Here is a 24,388-nt window from a genome sequence, read left to right on the forward strand (position 1 = left end):
AAAGACAATTTTATTTAGAACGGAACCGGATATTGTTGCTCATGGTAACTATGACTCGGTTATAAACCGGGAGTTTGACGATGTTTTCTAGATTTTATGATATTTAAACACTCAATCGTATAATTTCAATGATTTCAAGAAGAGTAAGTTTACTAATTTAGTTGTTCATTTCACCCAAATAGCTGTCATAAATAGAATAAATCGAAAAAACTCACAACTTCTTGATAAGCATCTTTTTGCCACAAGCACTTGTCTTCTTCTTCTTTCTTCTTCTTCTTCCTTCCTCTTCTTTTTGCCACAAGCACTTGTCTCTGACTGTCTTTTATTAAAACGTGAAATTATGTCTTATTTCACGTTTTTTTCGTAATTTAAAGAGGGTTGTAAAGGGGGGGGGGGGGGGGGTACTTGCACGAAAAAAACGTGAAATAATTTCTGTAATGAACGTTGCACGAAAAATAAATACTTTTATGTGAACCTTTTGTGACTGAATCACTGTCTTCATGTGCATATTAACTCTTTGTTTTACTTGATATTCCTGATTTAGTATACAAATTTATGATATAATTGGTTTACGCTTTTTAAAAAGTATTTTTTTGTCAATCCCTGTCAAGTGTTTGAATTTTATTTGAAAAATACCGAGCACTCAAAATAAGACTTTGAAAATCACGATGCACGTAAAATTAAATAAGCAGAACACGTTGAATGAGGCACCTGTCTTGCACGACTGAACGTCAAATAAAAAAGTAAAAACACGTTGAACGTGAAATAAAAAACAGTGATCACATTGCACGAAAATAACCTGTTACCACCCTCTTTAAAGATAAACCTTTTTATAGGTATCTTTGTGTATTATAACCTATAGAAATGCATGATTTTTTTTTGACGAGAGACTTGCATCACAAACCAATGTCCAGCTTCTGTTGCGATACATTCTTGAATGTTGTACTGTTGTACCACTGTCCCAGGTTAAGGGGAGGGTTGGGAACCCACTAACATGTTTAACCCGGCCACATTATGTGTGTATGTGTCTGTCCCAAGTCAGGAGCCTGTTATTCAGTTGTTATTGTATGTTTATGTGTTACATATTTGTTTTTCGTTTTTTTTTTATAAATAAATAAGGCCGTTAGTTTTCTCGTTTGCATTGGTTTACATTGTCATTTCTGGCCTTTTTTAGCTGACTATGCGGTATGGGCTTTGCATATTGTTGAAGGCTGACGGTTACCTATAATTGTTATTTTCTGTGTCATTTCGGTCTCTTGTGGAGAGTTGTCTCAGCAATCAATGAATCATACCACATCTTCTTTTATATATTTTAAGATAACTTACAATGTGAGAGGGATGCATCCTTTAGGAATGCGGTTTACTGTTTTGTGACAGAAATTTTGCTACTGTTACTCAGTTAGTGACAAATGTAATATGAGGCAGAGAAAGGTGACGAAGTCCGTATCAATTACTTTTTTTTCCTCCTAAAATATTTTAAAGTTAAAAAAGAATCATAAATACCGTAATGTTTATGATGTTGGTCCCTTTTACTCAAAGTCTCATGCCAAACGAGACTGGAAGAAAGAAAAAAAAGGTTTCTGCACAAATGCGGGAAATTAAAAAGTGAGAAAAAAAGTTAACAATTTGGAGTTCATTAGTACATCGAAAATTGTATTTTTTTCTTTTTAATTATTTTTTAATGACTTTTCTACTGTTTTAGCAGGCTACATGTATGTCCCCTTATTACATGAATTGACATTCATCAAATCTCATTTCATTGTAACAGTTATTGTCAAATGCAGCAAAATGTTTATTGTTAAAACATTATTGTAAATTTAAGAAATAACAAATATTTTACTGTCATAAGTAAAGAAGCCAGACCGGGTACCCCAATATCCCTACCCTCATATGATCTCATATGAGGCTGTCTGTAAAAGGACACCCTGTCAACTGAGCCCATTTTAAAATTGGCTCTACAAACTTGGACTACTAGAAGAATTATGATTAAAGATGCAATTTACTTTATTTCAAATTTATTATCAATTTAACTAAAAAAAATTAAACTTTTTACAAGAAATAAATAATTTTTAACGTTTTACAGGAAATAAATACTTTTGAACATTTTACATGAAATAAACAATTTTGAACACTTCAGACATTGTCAGACTTATATGAAATAAATAGTTTTGAACATTTACCTGAAATAAATAATTTTGAACATTTAACAAGACCTAAATAAAAAGTATGTTATCAAGCAACTGTCTTCACGCTGAGTGGCAGCCCAGGCTTGTAAAATTGCTCTCGGGCCTGTAAAAATCATATCTACAGGCCAACAGATTCTAACTAAAAAAATTCAAAAATTGAGCTCTGGGCCTGTAGATTTAACAGTTCATCGTGAAGACTGAAGCAACAAAAAAGGAAAGAAATGTAGTTAATATAAATAAAAAGTTACAATTATTTTTCTTGATTTTAATTGTTTTTAATTACCAAGTATCTGCACATACAATGTACATGACTCAATATTTGATTTAACTGGTCATGTAATAATAACGCTAACTGGTCATGTGATAATACAGTGACAGATCCAGAACTTTTCCTAAGGGGGGGCCCGCTGACTGACCTAAGAGGGAGCCCGCTCCAGTCATGCTTCAATGATTCCCTATATAAACAAACCAAATTTTCCCCACGAAAGGGCCCCCCCCCCCTGGATCCGCCTATGAAATAACGCTATAGTGCAATGTGGACTGCTACATCTTAATTTTGTCACTATTTATCTAATTACTGAATACTGGCAAAGTGTTTTGTTGACAACTTTTATTATAAAGTTGTTATAAATTCAAAATAAAAAAAAATATTGAAAAAAACCCATGTTGAAAACATAATCTACAAAACATTGGCTGCATTATTCGTTTACTTAATTTCTGTTTATGAAAATAATGGAAGTTTGTCATTATTTGAGTTTTCTCCAGAATCCCAGAAAACAGTGTCGGAGTGTTTTCATTAGTTATTGTAAATTTTGTTTGTGTATATAATTGTAAATGCTTGTGATCTTTTTCTATGGAAATCATATCTATTTGATAATTTTTTTTGCAACAATTCAAAATTTCTCAAAACAAGTGGGCCAACCATGTGTTTATTGAAAAAAAAAGTTTATAGATTAATCAATCCATATGATATAGATATTGCTTTAAAATCAAGAATTAATTTGACTAATATTTTTATTCATTTAACAGCTCCCTTTGGAGCAAATGTTATGTGATTGCTATTGGTGTGTTCATTTTGGCAGAACTGTACATCTGTAGTGTTTCTTTTTTTTCCATTTTCTTGTGCAGCAGTACCGGTATCCAACCAAAAGCTTGCTATGACAAGGTTCTAAGAGCACATTTTGATTTTGCCCTCTGAATTAGGGGATGTTTTTTTTCATTGTTCATAGTATTATACATGTTATATATATCTTGTTGCTTAAGCTGCACCTGCACTGTTTATATTGTGTATTTTTCCTTCTATGACATATGGTCACGGCAGATTTAACTTTTGCAGCTTAGGAAATACATGTATTGTCCATAAATTGGAAAATGGCACTTTTTTTCAATTAATGGTTTTTAAAATTTAATATGTTGTTACTGATGGATAAAATTGGGGTTAAGTTTGATATTGGCTATTTTCATTCAAGTTTGTTTTTATTTGCCTTTCTGGTCCTTTTATATTTGAAATGACCTTTCAGTAGTTAGTCTTATCAATAAGTAAACAAATGATTCTACCAATGCTTTCTAAGTTGTTACTGATGACAAATTTGAGATCAAGTGCAGAGGCGGATTTGGTGTGGAGGGGGGGGGGGAGGGACCAATGGGGCCCGGCCCCCCTTTTTATGAAAAATTTTGGTTGGTTAAATAGGGAATCACTGAAGCATGACGGAATCAGGACCCCTCTTATGAAAATTTCTAGATCCGCCACTGAAGTGTGACATTGACTGTTTTCACTTTAATACAGTCGTGGGTTGCTGTAATTTTGACAGGCTCTTGTTCTACATTTATTTGTATTCTACACAGTTGGATAATTCAAGATTGATACTTTTATATATATAGTGTTTCAATAATTTATATGACTGACTCTTTAATGATAAAAAGATGTGCAAATTAGTGAATCAGTTTTATTTATCTTTTCTGTTGATTATAGGTTAGGGATGAGTATTTTGATTAGGTAAATAGCAGTTTATATAAATCTGTATGTCTGTACTGAAATGATTTATAACATTTATTTCTAAAATTACATGCTGAAAAAGTAAGGTTCCAACTCCCTCATCATGGCCTCATGCAAGTTGACTTGAATTATGGGACTTTTATCATCAAAACTAGGGAAACAATATTTTTTACAATTGGTGGTTTAGCAGGTTCTTGCTTGTTAATGTGTACCATGCACTTTATCAAGAAGTATCAGTAAGATAACGGAGGTAAAAGGCAGAATTTTTATTAGAAACTTTGGTTTTCTGGGAAAGCTTAGATGGGGAAATTATTTTTAGGACCATGCCATTGAACAATAACTGACTTTTGATGAAGTTGATACAATTGTTGACAATCTCTAGAGACACGATATAAATAAATAACCTCATTTAAGTTTTCCAGTTGTATTTAAAATGTTTTACAAAAGAATATTCCTCAATTCACCAATGAGAAAACAAAAATTTAGTAGTTAAGTAAAAAAATAATTATAGTACTTTAGATATTAAGAATTTAAATAAATTAATAAATGGATGAATCATTATGCATTGATATTACAAAAATTAATTAAACTTGTGTCATGATTCAAAAATCTATCAAAAAAGATACTTATAACATGCTTGCCTTGTTGCATTAAATACATTTTGTTCATGCATGTATATATTTATTACAGCCCAATCAGTGCATTGGTATTTAATTTTCTTAAAACCGCAAATGTGAAACTGTTTTTGTGACAAACATGCATATTAAAGAATCAAGATAATACTATATATTATATTGATCAGACATTTCAAAGCTAGATTATGTTGTCAAATGAGGTTTTCTAAATCTATACAAAATATATACATGTATATACAATGTATAAGACACACAGTGATCTGCCAAAAGAAATATTGAAAATTCTTTTATGCAGTTTCTTTATTTTCTATCATGAACTTGTTATGTTTTAATCCAATTTTTTTTATCCAAGGGGATCATTTTTTCTTTAACTAAATACTTTTTAAAATCTGTCCAGAAACCAGAAAACTTAGTAATGTATATAATACTTTTTCAAATCAAATATTTTGATTTAATTTTTTTTTCTCATAACAACACGTTCCCCTGTCAAGATCTTTTGTCTGTCTGTTTCAGTCCATTACTTAGCATTTAAAGCAAATTAGAAACAACGTTTGTGTTAACCCACCGCAGATAAAAATATTGACTGGTGTCTTTTGTATAAAACTCGGCCCTTTAACATTGTCACATATTGTTGAAAAGGTGTTAGCATTAAAACAGGTATGTGGTCGTGAAAAATCATTTAACAATGTATAAACTTCTTGAGGTTATTTTTGTGTTATAATTAGATGTTGATATTGTCATCCATGTAATTTTTATTTAAATTGATCTTTAAAAATTTATTTAAATTACTATGATTTTTGATTGGTATAGATAATCGAACAAATTTGAAAGTTGACATGTTTGAACTAAAAGCTGTGATTTTAATGCATATTTAATTATATCTCCGTACATAGCCAAGTTATTAAAGGATAGTATACTATTGTTAAGGTTGGTTGTTAAAAGGTATTTACGATATCAGTAGCATGTTTATCTTTCGTTATTGAAATTTATATAGATGTTGAAAATTGATTGTTAAATGTTGAACCTCTTATGATTGATAGAAATATGACTTTACAAATTTTAATGGAAAATTTAACAGAAAGGCTGACATCTTTTATTTCTTCACAAAAAAAGGATCCATAAAAGTCAAAATGGATGTGTACAATAGTATTGCTAAGATATTGTAAAGATATAGTTTGGTTGGTAACCAATGGATGCTAATTTATGGTTATTATTAAAAGCTTCATACATGTATCCTTCTGATTTTGTAGGCTTTAGTTCATGTCTGATGTGAATTTATGTCCTCAAATCAATTTTCAATACATTTACAAGTACAATTGTATTTATAATGCAATAAGGATGACAAGACCCACTGTGTAAACGGAATCAGAGTCAAGTTCAAAAAGAAAGGAATAACTGAGGATCGTTTCATGTTATCAGAATGCACATTAATGATACCAGATTAATCAAAAATATTGTTTGAATCTTCTTTGCAACTGGGATATATTGACTTTAGGTGGAACCTAATTATATTTCAATTTTGGTAATGAATTCCTTAATTAATTTCTGTTGAATGATTTGAGTTGTCAATTTGCTGTTCTCAAAGAAATATCAATGATCATTACTAGAAATAAATATGCATTGTTAGAAATAAGCAACCCTGTCGTCAAAACAAATCTAATTTCAATTGCATGATGGCAAATAAATTGTCTCCTCTATCTATGGTAAAACACATTTTATTTGATTCCAAATAAAAAGTTGATTTCAAAACAGTTCTTTTGTGAATTGGTTAGATTAGTTTTGAAGGCAAATATTAAGATGTTGTGTAAACTTGCATATGGGATAATAGATTTTATTGTATGTTCAATTTTGATTCATCTTTCAATAATATCTTTAGCATAACTAGTATTTTATTTTTCATTTCAGCATATATGACGGTAGCCATATTGGCTTTTGACATTTGATATTGTGTAAACCAAGATGTAAAATTGATGGTCTTGACAACAGACCAAGTGTTCAATGCATATCCCGTCTGACACAGCAGTCAAAGGAACAATGGTAAGAATTAGTCTTTTTTGTATACCTGCAAAACGTTAAATATATATATATATAAAAAATTGTGGTACATGTATGATTGAAAAAATAAGCTATATATACTCTGGTAGATACATGTCATGCATGTAGTGATCTGATATTTGTATATTTATTGGTGAGTAATTGAAAATTCAGTTATTGAAAATTCAGTAATTAAAAATTATAAGCTATTTTACTTAATTTTTGCTAATGTATAATTGACAATAATTTTATACTTCCGTTAGAAAATTGACCTGGTATTTACATTGTACCTTGGTCTCAACAGGGAAAGCAGGTCTAGCAACTGCTTCACTCCATACATTTGCCTTGACATCATCCTGTTCAAAACACCTTGGATAAAAACTTTTTTCAAAGATTTTTTGGCTTCTATAGAAAGAAATGCATTTATATTTGGTTTGGGCTTGGCTATGTTCACCTGTTGCTATCAAGCAATTTTCACAAATTTTATAACACTCAATTTCAAGGAAAATTTTGCAAACCTTTTTTTAATTTCTATGGAAGGAATGATTTTATATTAGGCCTGAGGGAATGTTATGTTGTATCTAGATGAAATTGAAATGAACAATTATGAATGATTCTCATTTCATACATTTTATCAATTAGATCTCCATTAAGGTATAAAACCACTAATTCATAGCCCCATTGCTTTCTATGTTAAATTTAGCAATTTCAAGCATTTATGGCTACTTTGTCTTAAGTTCAAATAAAGTGGCAGTTATTTCATGTCAAAACTGTACCTTACCCTGGCTTGTACTGAAAGAATCAACATACCTTTAATTGCATATTAAAGCATACTGGTTCCCGGAAGTTTGATAGTACAAAAACAGGAACTTCTGATCTAAACAACAGGCCAAATGTGCCCTCCTATTAGAATTTTCTATACTTCTTTATTATTCAAGTAAAACTTTCAACAAGGGTTCTACAGTGACCCCAAGTCCCCTAGCTTTCATTTGATACTAAAACTACCCAAATATTCCCACTAAATGACAATGGTATAGCTATGCGTAGGAACTATTTTGTTTCAAATATGTACTACTTTCTTGTATGCTCTTTCCAACCGGGCCTGAATTAGTGGTTCTATACCTTAATGTTAAACACTATGCAATAACGGGTAATTCAACCTGCTTAGTGACTTGTTTTAGTTTTTTAAAAATTGCAAATGCAGCTTTATTTGTCAAAAAGTGAGAAAACTTTGTTAATTATACTTCAATCAAATACCTTTTTTTGTTTCAGCCGGGGAAGAAAAAGGGTGGTGGAAAAAAATCGGGTAAAAAATCAGGTAAAAAGTCTGGAAAGAAAAGTGGCAAAAAATCAGCACGAGCCTCAGCCAAATCAGGAAAGAGTGAAAAAGAAGGACCCCCAGATATTATGAGTGGACCTGCTATGGAGAATTTATATTTTATTGCACATGATGCACCAGATGCATTAGAAAAACGCGGCTTTGGTTGGCCTGAGGCACCAAAGGGTAAAAAAGGAAAAAAAGGAAAAAAGAAAAAGAAGTGAAGAATTGGAATTCAGGCTTCCTGACCACAAGTCAATAAATAGTGCCACATTTTTTTTTCTCTCAAGAAAATGCAACATTATGTTATTAGAGCTTTAAATGACTGTTTAATGAATATGTATATGTGATTGAACATGTTGAATGTCTGTGCTATTTTTGTCTTGGATGTTTACCACGGCTGAATAGGTAATGGGTACTATAACTACACAATGTCATCTATAATGCCAAATTCAGTCATAGCATTTTGCCTGCCATTATTGTTATAGTTTTTTGTAGACGTTCATATTTATTTACAAAACTTGTTATGTTTAAATGAATGTGTTGGTATGTTTTATAATAGATTGTGCGTGTATGTGTTCTCATTCAGAATATGGTTGTTTGACTGATTTATATTTGTGAATCTCATGCTAAATCTCAAAATTAGAAAACAACAAATATTAGAATCTAGTCATAGGCGAGTTTTTAACAAGAATTTATCATTGCAGTTAATACTAATATCAAAGTTTGAAAATATATTCTATATGCCAAATCATTTTATGCTAGATAAAAGATAGTTTTGTATGCATAATTAGTATGACAAAGGCATAAAATATGTAGATTCTACATGTTCCTGCAAAATAAAGACATAAATGTCCAAAGTTTCAGATTACCAGTTAGATCATACATGAAATAGTTCTTTTTTTTTTAAGTTAAACTTAAGAAATTAGATGCATAGTTAATGGAGATTCCGTACATGTATTTAATAAACAAACATTGCGAATACACTAAAAGAATAACACTCAATTTAAATACACAATTAATAAAAATTATGCACCTTTGTATGAAACATGAACAAGTTGATATTTGATAAAAAAATAATAATATTGTGCCTGCAGAGTTGATTACAACGAAACAATTTACTTAAATGGCCTTTTGAAATGTGAAATCTTCTTTTCTGCCTTGTAAGTTTTGTTTTACACTGTCTTTAGTCTTTTAAAAGTATTGTTTTGTTAATAAGTAATTAATACAGTAGTATTATATAGCTCAAATATTATCTTGCCTTTTGTTCTAGTTGATATGTTGTTTGATTGATTTTTAATAAGTTCTAATTTGAAATGAAATTTAACTCAATTTGAAATTATGAGGGGTGTCTCTTTAGTCATGTTTGATTTATGTTTCCTTTGAAATTTTTTCGTATATATCTTTCCAAATATTTTAAATATTTATTAATTGATTATTTTCAATTTAATTAAATGAATGTTTGAAGAATGTAAGTATTGCTACAACAAAGCTAAAACTGTGATGTTTGAATTATCTCCCTTTTGATGATATTTTTATTTCAATGGGCATGTTGATCCTTTGAAGTAAAAATCAAATGAAAATACTAAATTTTGACTTCACTTGTGTTTAAATTAAAGTTATTTGCACTGAAAATATTACAACACTATGATGTTTGAATTATCTCCCTTTTGATGAAATTTTATTTCAATGGGCATGTTGATCCTTTGAAGAAAAAATCAAATGAAAATACTAAATTTTGACTTCACTTGTGTTTAAATTAAAGTTATTTGCACTGAAAATATTTCAACACTTTGAGAATAAGTTTATACTATACAACATTGAAGTTCTGACTATTAAGAAATCTGTTTGCCAAAGAATATCATTTAAAAGCCTTTGATATTGACGAATTTTCAATTTACACAGCATTTCACATATGCCAAATTAAAATCAATAATATTTTATACAGAAGTGTCCTTTAAATGTGATCTCTGATTGTTGATTTTAGGTTTTACTCAGTAACACTTAGTTGTTTCAAAATGCTGCATAGTTTGTTAGGAAACACATGTAAACTCTCGAAACCATTTATATTACATATTATATACATTTTGTATTTTTGTTTTCTTTTGATTAATATATGATATGGTGTGAATAGAAAAATATGTAAACTTCCGTAACATTTTATTTTCATTACATTTAGGTGTTATGTTTTAAAAAAGTTCCATTTTGGAGTTTAATTCTTTGTCATATTTAAATCCATTTGTTTTGTGATTACTAGTTCTCTATGTGCCAATTCATGGACAGGAAAGACAGTTATTACATATTTATTTCAAATTTAGGAAAGAAAATACATTTTTTTTTTTTAGAAAACATGAAATTAAGTCATTTTTGCTTTTGTCAAAGGCAATATGAAAAACTTATGGTGACCTATAGTTGTTAATGTCTGTGTCATTTTGGTCTTTTGTGGATAGTTGTCTCATTGGCAATCATACCACATCTTTTTTATATTAACATAGAAATACTGGTTTTTCTCAGCAGTATTCGTGAAGGTGTAAGAATGGTGAAAAAAGGGATCAATGGAAGTTCAAATAGTGCTTTATTGAAAATTTAGCAAGATTGTTTTTCCTGCCCATGATTGTTTATTTGTTAATTAATTATTTTTGGAGCAGGGATATATTACAAGTGTTCTTTACTAGATATTTATATGATGTAAAAGAAAATATTTTTTATACATCTTATTGTTACATCTCATGTGATATCCGTGAATAACAAATAGTAGAAACTATTTATTGCCAAATAAAAATATGAAAAAATATGGCTTTCAATTAATAAGTGAGTTACTTTTAACAAAACTGAGATGAGAATCTTTTCCTAAGATATAAGAAGATGTGGTATGAGTGCCAATGCGACAACTCTCCATTCAAGTCACACTTTGTAATTTAAAGTAAACCATTATAGCTCAAAGTATGGCTTTCAACATGGAGCCTTGGCTTACATCGAACAGCAAGCTATAATGGGCCTAAAAAATTCTAGTGTAATACCATTCAAATTTCAAACAGAAAAACCAATGGTCTATTCTATATAGTTAAATTAGTCTTTCCCAAAAACCTAATTTCTTTTTCAAGTTATTCCTTGATAGGTCTAATGAAGAAATCAGCTTTGTTGTCATTTTGAAATATCATTAATTAGAATATGCAGAACTAGTCTGAAAAAAACCCATTTCATCCATTGACCCACCAACATATATCTTATTGAAACAACTAGTGTAGGATTTTAGATAAAAAAGTAAAGTATATTTTAATCCTTATCAGATCATTAAAGGTCATTTGAATCGATCATACACCTTTTCCTTTGGCATCTATTTTTGGTTCTCTTTAATTTGCTTTACCCTTTCCCTGGTAAGATGAGGTTGATTTTCTAAACATTTAAATCGCTTTGCTTCATTGGAAAATGGTTTTATTGGTTGCTGTACACTCTTCATAGTCCAAAAAAGCCTGCATGCCTTGCCAAACAGCTGTAGCCATTTTCACAAAAAAATCTTGGAGTGTAAAATTTATCGAAAGTCTAAAATATTCCTTCACAATCCAACTACCAGTAAATATTTTTATTGTAAGATTAATTTTACACATAAGATTTTTGGGAAAAGGGCTTCTGGTCTTGAAAGTAGCTGACAGAAGAGGTTTAAAACAGTTTACACTGTCCTCAAAATTAATAGTAAGACTAGGACAGTGTATCCATTGCTTACTATACACTAGACAGTGTTTAAGGATAAATGGGTCTCTGCACATGGTCTTGAATAAAAAGGTCATTAGCTCTCCATCCTTTTTAAGATGAGAATTCAAAGATTGCTTACCAAGCAATTAACCATCAGCTCATACCGTTTGTACAATTAGTTGGTGCAGAAGGAGGTAAATAGCTCATCACACACCAATCTTAGTAAGAGTAAGATTGATTACTTACCAAACAAATCACTTAGAAATTAGGTAAATAGCTACAAATTTGATGCTGTGATAAAAATCACACACCATCTAAGTAAGGTCAGGATTGCTTTATAAACAATTCACCATAGTACACTGTCCTTCAAAGTAGGTATGATGATAAGTGATTGCTCATCACACACTGTTCTTGGTAAGACAATGGTCAATTGCCCATCTTCACCATACACAGTATATGTAGCTTGGTATAAAGAAGACAATAGATTGCTCACCAAATAATTCACCATACACTGTCTGGTAAGACGAGGATAGATTGCTCCCCAAACAGTTCACTAACAACTACCCTTTGTAGGTGAGATGAAGTTATATATTTCAACAAACACTGCCCTTGGAAAGATTGTTGGTGAATACTATAATACATTGTCATTGAAGATGAGGATTCATTGCTCACCAAACAATTCGCCATTCACCATTCTTAGTAATACTGGTGGTGATTTCTCACGAAAAAGCAACATGAATTGTCCCAAGTAAGATGAAGACATTGCTCACCAAAAAATTCACCATACTCTGGGTGCATGACGTGAGGGTTGATTGTATACCGGAAAGTTCAACATACATGTCTGCAGTAAGATTACATTGACGTTTATCCCATATTTTCATATTGAAGCACAATGCACACGTAAAAAATGTTTTAGAACATGAATTTAAAGTTTCATGTCATGCATACTAAGGTAAAGAAAAGCAAAAAAGCGACTCAAAGAACTAAATAGAAAAAGACGAAATGATCTGATTTTCTGTACCTCAATTTTTTTTAACTGAAAAAAAAAAAAAAAAATGTCTTCACTGTGAACTCTCGAGCTGAAACCTACACTCTTCAGGTTAGCAGGGACAATACTCTGTCTTTAATTTTGTCATTTTTGCGCATTGGATCGTTAAAGACCCTGTCAGTGGTTCAAAATATTGCTTATCAAAGACATGTCTACTAAGTTAACGAATGCTGCATTCGAATAGGGACAGCTCTATTCATTCTCAAAAATTTTGCAATCTTTTGACATAGAAAACACCCTTTTCTATTTAAAATAGATATTCTACATTATAAGGTGTCGACTTTAAGTTAGGAATGGAACTTGAATAACTTTGAAAAGTTTAATTTGTTATAATAAAACTTAAACAAAAGGTTGCCACATATGTGATATGATGGACACACCAACCTTTAATGACAGTACCCTTTTATGTTCCCTTATCTTTGGAAATCTTAAAAATCTTAAATATCTTCTTTTTAATTATTGGTTTCCCCTTAAACATCGGACATTAATTTTGAATAGTTCTGCTTTAAAATTCATCTAGTAATCTTTTTATTATTTAAAATTATTAAAGGTTAAGCTTTTTCATGTCCAGCAGCACATATTACAGTGTTATCCGGATTCATCGTTATACGATGCGGGAAAAAATGCTATTGTCAAGTTCAATTTCAAATAAATAGATTCGTGTTTGAACAAAACTTTGATCTGATGTACAATGATTGGTGTATTCATTGTTGGTCTTTAATGCCACTTTTAGCATTATTTGCTATTTCATGGCGCCCAGCTGTTTTTGAGTGTAGAAAGCTGAGACGCCCGGAGAGAACCACTGACCTTCGGCAGGGAAACTGTCAATCCTAGTCACTTCAGATTGGAGTCGAACCAAGCTACCACGTGTAGGGTTCGAACTCTGAAATAAGCAGTGAAGTAGTAATTTTTACTAACGAAAGAAACTTGTTTCTCACTTTATCCAGTTTTCGTTTGATATATAGTTTTGTTTTCTATTATTCAAGTTGAAGAAACCAAGACGTTTTAAAAACGATTTGAAGAAAACAAGGTAGCCGAGTGCATAGTTCTTTCAAACATATTATTTTATCGCTAGAAGGCTGTGTCGTCAGTAACAGATAGAAAACTCAGGTTAAGAATTTATAGAGCAGACAAGGGGCAGTGGCAAATATTTCATGTATATTATGAACACAGAGAAGATTACCCCGGCACCCTTTGCCAAAAAAAAAAATCTTTTTCATCCATGTGCCTTTGGACTTTATGTTTTGAATTGTAGTTTCACTTTCCATATTCGGTATTCATTCTAATGTAAGCTCCACGTGGCAAAAATCACGTGATGCAGGAATATTGTATCTTGGAGTTAGGCTATTTCTTTCTTTTCGGGCGGGGACTCCAGGCAGACAACATGCATGTTTTATAACGCAACTGTATATTTTCTTATTAAATGAAGAAAGTTGCCGGTCCAGTACCAGGATAGATCGGTTAGAAAGCAAGGTTTTAATTTTAATTAGATTGGAAAGCTTAATTTGAGAGTTAAAATCGGAGAGGACGAAAAAAAGGGGGGGAGCGGGTTCTTCCACAGGGAATATTTTTATCTTAGGAACTCTACATTAAAAAGTTTTTTTTAATTATTTATTTAAAAAAAAAGAAAGGGAAAAACAATTGTAAGGCAAATTGTGAAGGTTATTTCTTATTTTCTCCCGTGGGGCTATCTCGCATATATCTGGTTTACCGTCAAACCGAGCGCATGCATGTCTTTTGGTTGTTTCTGTCACTAGGTGGCTGTATCATTGACGTCTATCCCATATTTTCATATTGAAGCACAATGCACACGTAAATATTGTTTTAGAACATGAATTTAAAGTTTCATGTCATGCATACTAAGGTAAAGAAAAGCAAAAAAGCGACTCAAAGAACTAAATAGAAAAAGACGAAATGATCTGATTTTCTGTACCTCAATTTTTTTTAACTGAAAAAAAAAAAAAAAAATGTCTTCACTGGGAACTCTCGAGCTGAAACCTACACTCTTCAGGTTAGCAGGGACAATACTCTGTCTTTAATTTTGTCATTTTTGCGCATTGGATCGTTAAAGACCCTGTCAGTGGTTCAAAATATTGCTTATCAAAGACATGTCTACTAAGTTAACGAATGCTGCATTCGAATAGGGACAGCTCTATTCATTCTCAAAAATTTTGCAATCTTTTGACATAGAAAACACCCTTTTCTATTTAAAATAGATATTCTACATTATAAGGTGTCGACTTTAAGTTAGGAATGGAACTTGAATAACTTTGAAAAGTTTAATTTGTTATAATACAACTTAAACAAAAGGTTGCCACATATGTGATATGAATGACACACCAACCTTTAATGACAGTACCCTTTTATGTTCCCTTATCTTTGGAAATCTTAAAAATCTTAAATATCTTCTTTTTAATTATTGGTTTCCCCTTAAACATCGGACATTAATTTTGAATAGTTCTGCTTTAAAATTCATCTAGTAATCTTTCTATTATTTAAAATTATTAAAGGTTAAGCTTTTTCATGTCCAGCAGCACATATTACAGTGTTATCCGGATTCATCGTTATACGATGCGGGAAAAAATGCTATTGTCAAGTTCAATTTCAAATAAATAGATTCGTGTTTGAACAAAACTTTGATCTGATGTACAATGATTGGTGTATTCATTGTTGGTCTTTAATGCCACTTTTAGCATTATTTGCTATTTCATGGCGCCCAGCTGTTTTTGAGTGTAGAAAGCTGAGACGCCCGGAGAGAACCACTGACCTTCGGCAGGGAAACTGTCAATCCTAGTCACTTCAGATTGGAGTCGAACCAAGCTACCACGTGTAGGGTTCGAACTCTGAAATAAGCAGTGAAGTAGTAATTTTTACTAACGAAAGAAACTTGTTTCTCACTTTATCCAGTTTTCGTTTGCTATATAGTTTTGTTTTCTATTATTCAAGTTGAAGAAACCAAGACGTTTTAAAAACGATTTGAAGAAAACAAGGTAGCCGAGTGCATAGTTCTTTCAAACATATTATTTTATCGCTAGAAGGCTGTGTCGTCAGTAACAGATAGAAAACTCAGGGTAAGAATTTATAGAGCAGACAAGGGGCAGTGGCAAATATTTCATGTATATTATGAACACAGAGAAGATTACCCCGGCACCCTTTGCCAAAAAAAAAATCTTTTTCATCCATGTGCCTTTGGACTTTATGTTTTGAATTGTAGTTTCACTTTCCATATTCGGTATTCATTCTAATGTAAGCTCCACGTGGCAAAAATCACGTGATGCAGGAATATTGTATCTTGGAGTTAGGCTATTTCTTTCTTTTCGGGCGGGGACTCCAGGCAGACAACATGCATGTTTTATAACGCAACTGTATATTTTCTTATTAAATGAAGAAAGTTGCCGGTCCAGTACAAGGATAGATCGGTTAGAAAGCAAGGTTTTAATTTTAATTAGATTGGAAAGCTTAATTTGAGAGTTAAAATCGGAGAGGACGAAAAAAAGGGGGGGTGAGCGGGTTCTTCCACAGGGAATATTTTTATCTTAGGAACTCTACATTAAAAAGTTTTTTTAAATTATTTATTTAAAAAAAAAGAAAGGGAAAAACAATTGTAAGGCAAATTGTGAAGGTTCTTTCTTCCTTTCTCCCGTGGGGCTATCTCGCATATATCTGGTTTATCGTCAAACCGAGCGCATGCATGTCTTTTGGTTGTTTCTGTCACTAGGTGGCTGTATCATTGACGTCTATCCCATATTTTCATATTGAAGCACAATGCACACGTAAATATTGTTTTAGAACATGAATTTAAAGTTTCATGTCATGCATACTAAGGTAAAGAAAAGCAAAAAAGCGACTCAAAGAACTAAATAGAAAAAGACGAAATGATCTGATTTTCTGTACCTCAATTTTTTTTAACTGAAAAAAAAAAAAAAAAAATGTCTTCACTGGGAACTCTCGAGCTGAAACCTACACTCTTCAGGTTAGTAGGGACAATACTCTGTCTTTAATTTTGTCATTTTTGCGCATTGGATCGTTAAAGACCCTGTCAGTGGTTCAAAATATTGCTTATCAAAGACATGTCTACTAAGTTAACGAATGCTGCATTCGAATAGGGACAGCTCTATTCATTCTCAAAAATTTTGCAATCTTTTGACATAGAAAACACCCTTTTCTATTTAAAATAGATATTCTACATTATAAGGTGTCGACTTTAAGTTAGGAATGGAACTTGAATAACTTTGAAAAGTTTAATTTGTTATAATAAAACTTAAACAAAAGGTTGCCACATATGTGATATGAATGACACACCAACCTTTAATGACAGTACCCTTTTATGTTCCCTTATCTTTGGAAATCTTAAAAATCTTAAATATCTTCTTTTTAATTATTGGTTTCCCCTTAAACATCGGACATTAATTTTGAATAGTTCTGCTTTAAAATTCATCTAGTAATCTTTCTATTATTTAAAATTATTAAAGGTTAAGCTTTTTCATGTCCAGCAGCACATATTACAGTGTTATCCGGATTCATCGTTATACGATGCGGGAAAAAATGCTATTGTCAAGTTCAATTTCAAATAAATAGATTCGTGTTTGAACAAAACTTTGATCTGATGTACAATGATTGGTGTATTCATTGTTGGTCTTTAATGCCACTTTTAGCATTATTTGCTATTTCATGGCGCCCAGCTGTTTTTGAGTGTAGAAAGCTGAGACGCCCGGAGAGAACCACTGACCTTCGGCAGGGAAACTGTCAATCCTAGTCACTTCAGATTGGAGTCGAACCAAGCTACCACGTGTAGGGTTCGAACTCTGAAATAAGCAGTGAAGTAGTAATTTTTACTAACGAAAGAAACTTGTTTCTCACTTTATCCAGTTTTCGTTTGCTATATAGTTTTGTTTTCTATTATTCAAGTTGAAGAAACCAAGACGTTTTAAAAACGATTTGAAGAAAACAAGGTAGCCGAGTGCATAGTTCTTTCAAACATATTATTTTATCGCTAGAAGGCTGTGTCGTCAGTAACAGATAGAAAACTCAGGGTAAGAATTTATAGAGCAGACAAGGGGCAGTGGCAAATATTTCATGTATATTATGAACACAGAGAAGATTACCCCGGCACCCTTTGCCAAAAAAAAAATCTTTTTCATCCATGTGCCTTTGGACTTTATGTTTTGAATTGTAGTTTCACTTTCCATATTCGGTATTCATTCTAATGTAAGCTCCACGTGGCAAAAATCACGTGATGCAGGAATATTGTATCTTGGAGTTAGGCTATTTCTTTCTTTTCGGGCGGGGACTCCAGGCAGACAACATGCATGTTTTATAACGCAACTGTATATTTTCTTATTAAATGAAGAAAGTTGCCGGTCCAGTACAAGGATAGATCGGTTAGAAAGCAAGGTTTTAATTTTAATTAGATTGGAAAGCTTAATTTGAGAGTTAAAATCGGAGAGGACGAAAAAAAGGGGGGGGGGGGGGGGAGCGGGTTCTTCCACAGGGAATATTTTTATCTTAGGAACTCTACATTAAAAAGTTTTTTTTAATTATTTATTTAAAAAAAAAGAAAGGGAAAAACAATTGTAAGGCAAATTGTGAAGGTTCTTTCTTCCTTTCTCCCGTGGGGCTATCTCGCATATATCTGGTTTACCGTCAAACCGAGCGCATGCATGTCTTTTGGTTGTTTCTGTCAGTAGGTGGCTGTATCATTGACGTCTATCCCATATTTTCATATTGAAGCACAATGCACACGTAAATATTGTTTTAGAACATGAATTTAAAGTTTCATGTCATGCATAAGTAGTATATATTGTGTGGCAGCAGCAAATATTTTTGCCACGTTGACAAAAATTTTGCCCCCGTCAGCAAAAATTGCATAATATATTTGTTGGATAATATCAAAATATTGATTTTTAATTTGTAAAATATAAAAGAATGTTTTTATTTTTTTTTTCACTGCATTAAACAATTTTAATGCATTACCAATCAATTTAACATTGTTGATATGCTGGATATGGAAGTAGTAAAAGTAAATTGAACATTTAAAAAAAATTTTCATTTCATTAAACAATTTAACGCATTACCAATCATTTAAATTGTTGATATGCTGGATATGGAAGTAGTAAAAGGAACATTTAAAACAATTTGAGAGCTTTAATTTGATAAAAGTTTAATTGGTAAATATAATAATTAACCCTAACCCTAACCCTAACCCTAACCCTAACCCTAACCCAAACAAAAATATCATACATTATAAATTATTATTATTATTAATAAAACATGGATGAGATAGAATCATGTGAAAATATAGCCAGACTTGATAACATATTCGATATAATATATGCAAAGTCAGTTTTTGACATTCTGAAGAAGGAAAATCAAGTGGAACACATAAGTGGAGGAAATGCATGGGATTTTTTTTATCAAGTAGAAACAGATAAAGTGTACACCGATTTTGTTAATTTAGTCAGACAATCAAATATTCCAGATAATGTGAGAGTCTACTATCAACTTACATTTTTACAATCAACAGATTGGAAAAATACTATATTGAAAACACCGCACAGAGCATCTCGTATAATAGATAAAGTTGAAAAAATGATAGATTTGGAACCTATTTTTAACAATGGAAAATGATGATTTAGATGAAAAACTTAGGAATGTATATTACAATACAGCAAATGGGGGAGCATACCTAAGTGCTGAAAAAATTTATCAAACGTTGAAGACATCAAGAGATGGAAATGTACCAAGCGTATACAAGATCAGGAAATGGATGGAAAAAATAGACGACTACAATTTACAAAAACCTGTAAAACGTAGAATTAAAAGAGTGAAAATAATTGTATCGGAACCGTATGAGCAATACGATGCTGACCTTATGGATGTATCCAACATACAGAAATATAACAATAAGACACGTTTCCTGTTGGTTGTTATCGATATTTTCACACGGTTTTTATGGATTTATCCATTAAAAAACAAGTTTGGGAAGACAGTAGCTGATGCATTTGAAAAAATCTTCAAACATGGTAAAATCCCTTTGAAGGTTTCCACAGATGCGGGAACTGAATTCAAAAACAAAGATTTGAAACGTGTGTTTAAAAAATATGACATTTACCATCATGTCTATTTAAATTCCGACAGTAGTAAAGCGTCAATAGCAGAGAGGGTCAATTTGACATTTCGGAGGATGATGTTCCGATATTTTACAAAGCATAGAACTTATAGCTATCTCAATGTTCTACAAAATTTGGTAGCAAGTTATAATGCAACGCCACATAGAAGTTTAAATAATACAGCTCCAAAAGATGTGAATGAGAAAAACAAATATGATTTGTGGGCATATATGTATATTAAAACTCCACCCAAAGAAAAACGAATCAGAGAAAAGAAAGAAACATTAAAAGTACAACGTAAAAGAGGGAAACAGTTTCATTTTAAAATCAATGACATGGTAAGACTGAGCCATTTGAAGAAACCGTTTCAAAGAGCTTATCAGCAACAGTGGACCTCCGAAATATTTAAAATATATAGACGATTTCTAATACATGGGAAAATCTTTTATAAAGTACAAGATTTTTTGGACAAGGAAGTTGTAGGCAATTTCAATTATACAGAGTTGCAGCGTGTGAAAAAGGAGGCTGACGCATTGTGGTTTGTTGAGAAAGTGCTTAAATGGCGAAGGCGGAATGGTCAACGTGAGGGTTATGTAAAATTCCAGGATTGGGATAAACGTTTTTGTCAGTGGATTCCTGAGAGAGATATTGTTGACTTTTAAAATGAGCTTTTACATGGTCATTAACAGTAACAAAAATTTAGACATTTACCCACATAACAGACCACACAAATTCCGTACATATCTTCAGACGCCAATAGTGATGAAATCAAAATGGAAAGTCGCATTAGTTGATATTAAATTATCATCAAATAATGATCTATATATATATGCAAACATATGCGGTGATGTAATAGTCGATGGTAACAAACAACCCTTATTGAAGCGAATATGTTGCTGCTCTCAAACTGAATACTACCACTTTGATCAACTTGCATACATTCCAGTGGTGAAAAGTGAAATAAGAGACATTGAATTCTTTATTACTGACATGCAAGGGAGTCATGCATCATTTTTAAAAAATCCAGTGTCGATTACACTGCACTTCAGGTCGTATCCATACTTTGCATGATAATCATGGAATTGAACAATTCTCAATATGTGCTAGACCCTAGGACATGGATAATGTACTATGAAAATCTAGCGAATGACAAACATCACAATTCATATCTTAATAATTCATACAGAAGAACTATCCAGAGTGGTGGTTCCCTCACTAATTCAGCAGCTAGCTTCATGGAACCAATCACATTACCACAAAGTAAACCACATGCGCAATCACCCATTAAACTTGTAACACATGCACAGCAGCAGGTGGAAAATGCTAAGTCGGAAATTAGTCGAGCTGTGAAAAAGATAAAACGCAAACGTGGGAAGTTACAAAACAGTAATAGAAAAAGCCATAGAGGGGAGCAGAAGAAAACGAAAAAGACAAAGAAAGGAGGAAGGAAAAATAAAACAAACAGTAAGAAAGGAAGTGTACAGAGTGTGAAAAAAAGATTAAAGAATCAGCTAATTGAAAAGGATATTTTCCAGTAAAATTCAAAATGGCTAAAATAAATCCTGAAACATTTCATGAGCTGCAACCAAGTCAGTTGTCTTTATTCAATCTACCAGGTCATCAAACTGCAGTCACAAGAATCACATATGAACATATTCGACCAGCTGCAACTTTTACAAAGACATCGCCAATAGAGTTTCACATATCTGGTGGAACAGAGTATCTAGACTTAAGTAAATCAACAATGCATGTACGTCTAAGACTTAAAAGAGGAGATGGAACCATAGCAGATAGCAGTGACGTTAATTGCGGGCCTGTGAACTATGTTTTGCATGCATTATTTAATCAAATAGATGTTTTAATTCAAAATAAAATTGTCACATCTTCAACAGGATTTTACCCTTACAAAGCTTATATGCAAACTTTATTGAAATATGGGAAAGAAGCTAAAGAATCGCAGCTCTCAAGTCAATTATGGATAGACGATCATCAAGGAACATTGGATGATGCAGATTGTAACACAGGATCAAATCTTGGGCTCTACAGAAGAACAGCATACATAAAAAATGGTAAAACTGTTGATCTTGAAGGAAACATTTTCCATCCCCTGTTTTCAATGAATCGTTACATATTAAATCAAGTAGGAGTTACTGTGAAATTCTACAGATCGAGACCAGAATTTTATCTAATGTCGGTTGATGAAGATGCTGATTATTACCTTGAGATTGAAGATATGTATCTATCAATAGCAAAGATCCACGTTCACCCCGGCATTGTATATGGCCACGATTCTATACTCAGGACAGTAAACGCTAAATATCCCATTGTGCAAAATGATGTTCGCACAATTTCACTTCCAGCTGGTCAAATAAGTTTTAACTTCAACAACATATTCCAGAATAATAGACCCAATAAGGTATTGATAGCCTTTACGGGGAGTCAAAACATAGCAGGTGACTACTCACTATGTCCGTGGACATTCAAACATTGCCACCTAAGTGAAATAAATCTTAAAGTTGAGGGAGTGCCAGTTTCCGGGAATCCTGTCAGAGTAAAATTTGACTCGTCAAGTGGAGAATCATCCATTGTTGCATTTCGCAATCTATTTGAGGTTGCTGGGAAAACTCTGCAAGACTGTGGTAATGGATTAAACAGAGACAGTTTTTCTGAAGGATATGCCTTGTATGCCTTTCAACTGGAACCAATTTTTGAAGGTTTAGATTATTTAACATTGAAAAGGAATGAACGTGTCAATTTGGAATGCACATTTGATTCTCCCCTCACTGAACCAACAACTATAATCATTTATAGTGAATTTAGTGGATATTTTGAAATAACTCAAACTCGAGACATCATAATTCAAGAATGAACACTATGCAATTGGAGTGTATGATTAATTGTGATGAACTAATGAAGGATAAAATTGTTGGTATATTTGCAGCAGATCAGATACCTAAGATAGTGAGAAATCGACCCATGGGATTTATTTGTAACACTGAAAATCATTTTGAGAATGGTGCACACTGGATCGCCTTTTTCATAAATGAGGAACGAAGAGGGATATTTTTCGACAGCTTCGCACACTCTCCCGATTATTATTCACGTCACTTCTTAAAATTCTTTGAACACAATGCGATATCTCTGGAAATAAATCAAAAACGATTACAGAGTGAGAATTCATCAGTATGCGGTCAATATTGCATTTTCATCTTATCACTCTTATGTAGAGAGTATGATCTAACTAACATTCACGATTTTTTCAGTGATAATCATCAAGCAAACGACATCTTTGTTTTCAATGTGATTGGTAAAACCTATTCACACTGCATATGAAAAAGTGTTTAAAATGATGAGACACATGGTAACAATCATCATTCGAGCAAGAGGTGATCATCATGAGTTTGGTGAAATTTCAAACACCCATGACTTCAATATGTGTCGGTCCAACGGGTTCAGGAAAAACTACATACATTAAAAGATTATTAGAGAACGCTCAGGAAATGTTTACAATACCACCTCAGAAGATATACTACTGTTACAGCATATGGCAAGATGTCTTCGATGAATTGAAAAAAACTGTCTCCAACATTTCATTTCAACTGGAACTGCCTGATGAAAGTGATTTTCTTGTTGATAAGGATATACACACATTATGGATCATTGATGATAAAATGGATGAAGTAGTGGACTGTAAACTGATGCAGAAGATTTATTGCGTTTTAAGTCATCACACCTTAACATCAATTATTTTTATACTACAAAATTTATATCAGAAGGGGAAGGTTATGCGATCAATCAGTTTGAATTCTCACGTCTTTTTTCTTTTCAAAAATGGTAGAGATTCACTGCAAATACAATCTTTAGCTCGACAAATGTTTCCAGGTCAAGTTCGCTTTTTCATGGACGTTTACCAACGTGCAATTAGCAGACCATACAATTGCTTGATAGTGGATATAGCACCAGGTTCAAACCCTAAATATCAGTTGCGCGCAAATCCTTTTCCGGGGGAGGACACGATTGTTTATCAACCAAAATGATTTTAAAAGAATCAAGTAGAAGCTTCCTTAAATTATTGGCGAACACTACACCTGAACAATCTGCTCAAATCATAAAAAGCACGGACCACAGACAATTACAACTATTAGTAGAAATAGTATTCAACTGTCTAAAAAGCGTCATACCATTGTCTGAGAGGGTTAAAAGGAATCTTTCAACTTTTGCAAAGTTCATTCGTGCTGTGGTAGTTAATAATATAACACCTCAGTTGAGGAGAAAACGTTTACTGAAGATAATTGTTATTATTCCAACATTGATATCATCTTTTTTCAAATACTATGACTCGGGAGTTAATACTATTACCCAAGGAGAA

General features: G+C 32.2%; 4 protein-coding genes across 7 annotated transcripts in view; 3 read left to right on the forward strand and 1 right to left on the reverse strand.

The window, feature by feature from the left end:
* LOC139488755 (uncharacterized) overlaps positions 1-24,388 on the reverse strand; it is a 76,555-nt gene that overhangs the window by 9,597 nt on the left and 42,570 nt on the right. The gene's annotated exons all lie outside the window — the stretch shown is intronic.
* LOC139488758 (small lysine-rich protein 1-like) lies at positions 25-10,511 on the forward strand. 4 transcript variants are annotated; one of them, XM_071274643.1, is made up of 3 exons: positions 25-143; positions 6,723-6,854; positions 8,124-10,511. In XM_071274643.1, exons 2-3 carry the CDS (start codon positions 6,816-6,818, stop codon positions 8,391-8,393), a joined length of 309 nt encoding a protein of 102 aa, XP_071130744.1. In that variant the 5' UTR covers positions 25-143; positions 6,723-6,815; the 3' UTR covers positions 8,394-10,511. The 4 variants fall into 4 exon arrangements, with proteins under 4 accessions (XP_071130744.1, XP_071130752.1, XP_071130769.1 ...); XM_071274651.1 differs by lacking the exon at positions 25-143 and adding an exon at positions 5,348-5,474; XM_071274668.1 differs by lacking the exon at positions 25-143 and adding an exon at positions 5,723-5,759.
* LOC139482385 (uncharacterized) lies at positions 19,527-20,681 on the forward strand. The gene has a single exon (XM_071266295.1). The coding sequence runs from the start codon at positions 19,527-19,529 to the stop codon at positions 20,679-20,681; it is 1,155 nt and encodes a 384-aa protein (XP_071122396.1).
* Positions 21,566-22,888, forward strand: LOC139482460 (uncharacterized protein F54H12.2-like). Its single transcript, XM_071266394.1, has one exon. It carries the CDS (start codon positions 21,566-21,568, stop codon positions 22,886-22,888), a length of 1,323 nt encoding a protein of 440 aa, XP_071122495.1.

Source organism: Mytilus edulis, chromosome 1 (genome assembly GCF_963676685.1).
Source record: "Mytilus edulis chromosome 1, xbMytEdul2.2, whole genome shotgun sequence".
Taxonomy (NCBI): Eukaryota; Metazoa; Mollusca; class Bivalvia; order Mytilida; family Mytilidae; genus Mytilus; species Mytilus edulis.